The sequence below is a fragment of the Pituophis catenifer genome, unplaced genomic scaffold, assembly GCF_029215685.1.
Source record: "Pituophis catenifer annectens isolate HBS135680 unplaced genomic scaffold, rPitCat1.0.hap2 SCAF_1, whole genome shotgun sequence".
Taxonomy (NCBI): Eukaryota; Metazoa; Chordata; class Lepidosauria; order Squamata; family Colubridae; genus Pituophis; species Pituophis catenifer.
Genome location: NW_027256881.1, coordinates 159,373,193 through 159,378,564, shown reverse-complemented (window position 1 = coordinate 159,378,564; position 5,372 = coordinate 159,373,193). Strand labels below are relative to the sequence as shown.

General features: G+C 39.2%; 1 protein-coding gene across 1 annotated transcript in view; it reads right to left on the bottom strand.

Annotated features, from left to right (window-relative positions):
• Positions 1-4,177: 4,177 nt before the first annotated feature.
• The window catches only part of LOC139309040 (cytochrome P450 2K6-like), a 28,353-nt gene continuing 27,158 nt past the window's right edge, over positions 4,178-5,372 (bottom strand). Inside the window, exon 5 of the mRNA XM_070933103.1 lies at positions 4,178-5,216. Coding sequence (XP_070789204.1) covers positions 5,032-5,216 — 185 coding nt within the window. The 3' untranslated portion in view covers positions 4,178-5,031. The remainder of the gene's footprint in view (positions 5,217-5,372) is intronic.

Below are 5,372 nucleotides of genomic sequence, written 5' to 3'. Positions count from 1 at the left end.
CAATGCAGTAGGCAGAGCCCAGCTACTCTTTCTACTGAATCCTCAGACTGCTCTGTTCAATAAAGGACTTTTGAACTTTTCCCTTGTTTTTTTCCCAACAGGAATTTGATCTTTTCCTGGCATGTCTTACGCAAATAGTGAAATCATCAAAAGCTTATCAAACCAGTTCCACTTATTTGTATTACATAATAACCAAGCTTTTTAAGGTCAATATAAAGTATATAATGAATCTATTCAAATTATGGGATACAGGATGAATTGCAAAATCTTCATGCCTGTAAGCAATATCTAACAAAATCTTCTGGAATAAATATTTTACTTTTTAGTTAAAGATGGCCATATAAATATGACTGATAAATAAATTCATATATACATAGGTAAAGAAATGGAATCAAATTAAACATTACTAAGTGAGAAACCATTCAGCCGACGTTTTGGTGTTAAACAATTCCTATGCTTCTCAGGTTAGTAACAAGAGGGAAATATTTTAATTTTCTGCCTGATCTCTTATTTGGGCCAAGCAGGTTTCTGTGACAGACTTTTCCTTTGTTTGTGGGACTGGAATGTTGAAGGGTTATGTAGATCTTTCTGTATTTGAGGTCTGGAAGATATGTTGTAGGTGATTGCTGTTATATAGTTAAAACCCTTCATCTCAATTGACTTCTGCCAATTGAACAAGGTTGGCATGAATGTGGGGGTGATGTATGCAAATTATCGTTCATGACTGCAATTTTATTCTTTTCATTTCCTCCAACTTACATACTGAAAAACATGGTTGCTTTTGCTACTTGCTGAATTAGGCTTGCCAATTGGATCCACCAGCTGCCAGTTCACCAATTCTTCCAGTAAGCTCCAAAAAATACTGTATTTTCCAGCATATAAGACGACCCCCGAATTTTCCTGTTAAAATATAGGGTTTGGGCTATACTTGCCGTATAGGACTACCCCTCTTCCAATGCACACCAAATAAGAATTAAAAAACATCAACTGGCTCACCCACAATGTAAAAGTAGCTATGCTAGACCCAAAATGGCCCCTGAAACAAGCAGGAACCTCACACAGCCACAAAAAGCCCCCCCCCAAAAAAAACCAACTTTCACACTTTACACACACACAACACAACACAACTGGCTCACCCACAATGTAAAAGCAGCTGTGCTAGACCCAAAATGGCCCCTGCAAGAAGCAGGAACCTCACACAGCCACAAAAAGCCCAAAAAAACAACGTTCACACTTTATACACACAAAATTCCACATACAGCTTTGTGAGATTTTGTGTGTTTGAGTAGTTGGAGTGAAACACTACAGAAACACACTAAATCTCAGAAAGCTGCACAAATATTATTTTATTTTATTTTTATTTTTATATGAAAGCTAAATTTAAAACTTCCTAAACTTTAAATGGCTAGGTCTAAAAAAGAACAACTAACCCCCCCCCCCAATTAACTATTTTTTTTAAAGATCCCAAAGGGGAAAAAAACTTACTCAATAGAACAGGGGTCTCCAACCTTGGCAACTTTAAGACTTGTAGACTTCAACTCCCAGAATTCCTCAGCCAGTTTTGTTTTGCTGGCTGAGGAACTCTGGGAGTTGAAGTCCACAACTCCCTGCCTGCTTGATTGCAGGCAGGGAGTTGCTTGCTGATGGAATGGATTCAGGCAAGTGAAGCAAGGCAAGCAAGCTGGAGGGGAAAAACTTTTTTTCTTCTCCATGGCTCTGGCGATCCCAGCTGAGTTGCCTGATTAGCAGATTGTCAGAGCTTGGATCGCCAGAGCCATGTGAAAGGAGAAAAGTTTTTTCCTTCTCCATGGCTCTGGCAATCCCAGCTGCGTTGCCTGATTAGCAGATCGTCAGAGCTTGGATCACCAGAGCCATTTAAGGCTCGTCAGAGCCTTTCGGGCTGGTCTGCCTCGTTACAGGAGAACAACACCTGGGGTATAAGACGACCCCCAACTTTTGAGAAGATTTTCATGTGTTAAAAAGTCGTTTTATACGCCGGAAAATACAGTATTCTAGATGGAATCAATCAAGAAAATTGTGTTTACTCTGCATTATGAAAGACTTGGATTCCAAGTGTTCCATTGCCATGGATTCCAATTAAGCCAAGGCAACAAAATAATTGGTTGCTTATCTAACATTATGTCAAGTGCCAGGGATATTAGAAAATCCAAATAGGTCAAGTGAATATAAAGATTTATTGTAAGCTTAAGCGCTACAGGAATCTGAAGTGGTCAAAGCAAATTGGTGATGGATAAGAGTCAAAGGAATTCAAGGTGAGCTGGACTTGGAAATCTTGTGGGCATGAGGGGACTCATGACTGATGATGTATTTGACCCCTCCCTCAGGCTCACCAATCCCTCCACCTTGCCCTCTCCTCTTATATTGGCTTTTCTATGCTGTTTTCCCTTTCCTGTGTTATGTCATTATAGACTGAGTTCTCACAACACAAAAACATTATTAGAGGTCTTCTGCCCTTCCAGGAAATTGAAGGCTAGATATGGAAGGCCAATTGTAGCTGAGTGTCACAGCTGCCCCAGGAGGAATGCAGAAGGGCTGGTTAACAGCTTCCTTGACAGGTTCCTCATGCAAAATCTCATGCAAAAACTAAGGTGGGTGGGACTGATAGCTTGGTAAGCCTTTGCTAGTTGGGGAAGTGCTAATGAAAGTGAAAAACTAAATCAGGAGCATAAACATGCCAGCAAAATTCCTGCCTCGGGCTTCGAAGTCTCGATAGTTCAGCTCCCCCGTTCGACAATCACACTGTAGGACTTTTTAGGGGGCTCTTCTCGCACCAATACTGTTATGTTGCTTTTCCAATTTCTGCTTCCAACTCCACGGCTGTCATCATTTTGAACCGGCCAAGATGGCTGGTTTCTTCCCTGTCGATCTCAAGGATGTTCTCCTGAACCTTCGGGGGGATTGCCTTTCACCCCGAGGTCCTCAAAGTTTCCCCTTTCTCCTATCAATCTCTCCGGGATTGACAGTACCTTTTAGAGGCTTCTCAGCAGGAAAATTCAGACTTCAGGAACGGAGCCCGTTCCTTCGCTCCCCTTCATAATGACGTCACCATCGGAAGTCAACAGAATTTCATTTTTAATGTGGGCTGGTGCGCTCGCAATAAACAAAATGGCAATAAAGTTATCTTATCTCATCTCATCTCATCATCTCATCTTATTATTGTGCATGAGACAATCAAAGATCCAAGGTTGCCATACTGGACATGAACTCTTGAGCCATCTCTAGCACGGCAATAGTTACACACATATCCTGCCCTGGAATATCAACCCAGGTGAACACCTTGCTATGACCACCTCTCCTCCCACAACACAGACCCCCAGTCAATTCTAAATAATGTATGCCAGATCATCTTTATTACTGGCATTTGGAATCAGCAAGAAACCTGGGGCCATGGATGCTCTGATGGCCAAGTCTTGTGGGGAAGCAGAAGGGGCTGGAATGCTACGGTGATACAAACTTGAGGGCAGCTTCCTAAGAATCACCTGCAGCTGTGTCTGATGATAACTTTCCATGCCTGTCATCATCTTGCAGTCACTGTTTCCTTCCCTCCTTAGAATAGCCACCATCCCCAACCTTTGTCCTCACTCCCCCGGTACATCTTTCATTATAGTTCATGTAAGTCTTAGGAACAAATCCAATCTCAACAATCTGTTACTAAATGTAATTGTACTAAATGTGCTTTAGAAGCACATTTATTGTTTTTGTGGTAAAGACTTTCTCATCTACATTATCTAATGAGATGGGTCAGTATGGTTTTGGACAAATTGGGTCATTCCTCTTATTAGATAGCAAAGAAATTAAAGCTCCTTTCCAAGAAAAAGCAAATTCTTGAATGTTGCTGAATCTCATTTGTCCATGGAGCTTCTAAGTCATCAGGGTCATGGTTGTCCCAAAGGTGCTTTTTCAAAAGGCAACTGGACTTTATTTTTCCTTGAAGATGTTTTGTTTCACAACCAAGAAGCTTCTCGATTGAATGGTGGTGTCAGCACTGGAGTGAATGCAGCTTGGAAGATGGCCAATGAGAAGCAGAGCAGTGGGGAAAGGAAAGGGAGGGTTTGGACAAGGAAGTCAGTGTTGGCTGCAACTGAGTCGGAGTTTCGATTGTTGTGCCTAATAAATGAAAGATTTTAATCAAGGACTATTTGTTTGAAATGCAGTTTATTTGAGACGACACCAAATCCTGACAGGTGGAGGATGAAAGAATTTATATTTCTTGCAGTCATCTGGTCATTAGCACTCAGTTCTACTTCTTGAAAGTGGCTGAATCTCATTTGTTATCTAAATTAATATTTTGGCCAGAATTTACTGGTTATATTAACATGTCTAGAGCAAACTTTTAAATCATAATTATCATTACTATTTCTATCATAACTAAATTATTATAATTTTGTTAAAAAAAAGAATATAATTGAATACATTCGATTGAATATTATTTCTTGACTAAATTTTTAAAGCTGCCCATGACCATCTCAGAGGGACTCTGGGTGGTGTACAAGCAAATACATAAATTGACTATTGCAGGAAAAAAAATAATATTGCTTTTTAAAATGTAATTAGAATTGCATTTCTTAATTAAAGCAAAAGAGACAAAAAATTCTAAACAGAAACAGATAGTTGAAGACAAAAAATAGTAAAGAGCAAAGGAAATAAATGGTCCCAATTTTTTTTTAAAAAAACTTTGCTTTCCATGATTTCCCTACTATTCTTCCCTATCAGAATCTACCTTTCATGAGATTATAGATCATTTCCATTTATCTTCTAAATAACACATGAAATGTAGACAGTATTGAATTATATTGTTAAATTTTGCCTCTGTCAAACTGAAGACATTTCAAGGCTGAGAAAATGAGATAGATGATATACAGACAGACAGATAATAGACAGATAGATGATAGATGTAGATAGCTAGGTATAGATATAGATGATATAGATATAGTTAGATATAGATGTAGATGTAGGTATATTGATAACTGATACATATATTGTAATATAAGTAATGTTTATATTGTCAGATCAGCATAACACAGCACAGGTCTTGTAAGGCATGGGAGGGGAGATAAGTCCAACACCAGGGGTCAGGTCCAGATCATCTTTAGATGTTCCTGGGGGTGGATGGAAGGTAAATTTCTGCAAGAGGCTGGTAAAGAAGAGGAAGAGCTCCATTTTGGCAAGAGTCTCGCCTGCACATATTCTTCGACCTGGAAGAAAGCATAGATGGCAAAAACAATGAGAGTTTATTGTTTTTTTTAAACTATTTCACAGGTTTTTTTCAATGTCCTATGGCCATGGAAAGATAAACAATGACAGATCAAAGATATTGATAGAAGTAAAAATGGAGACAGTCTCCAACTTAC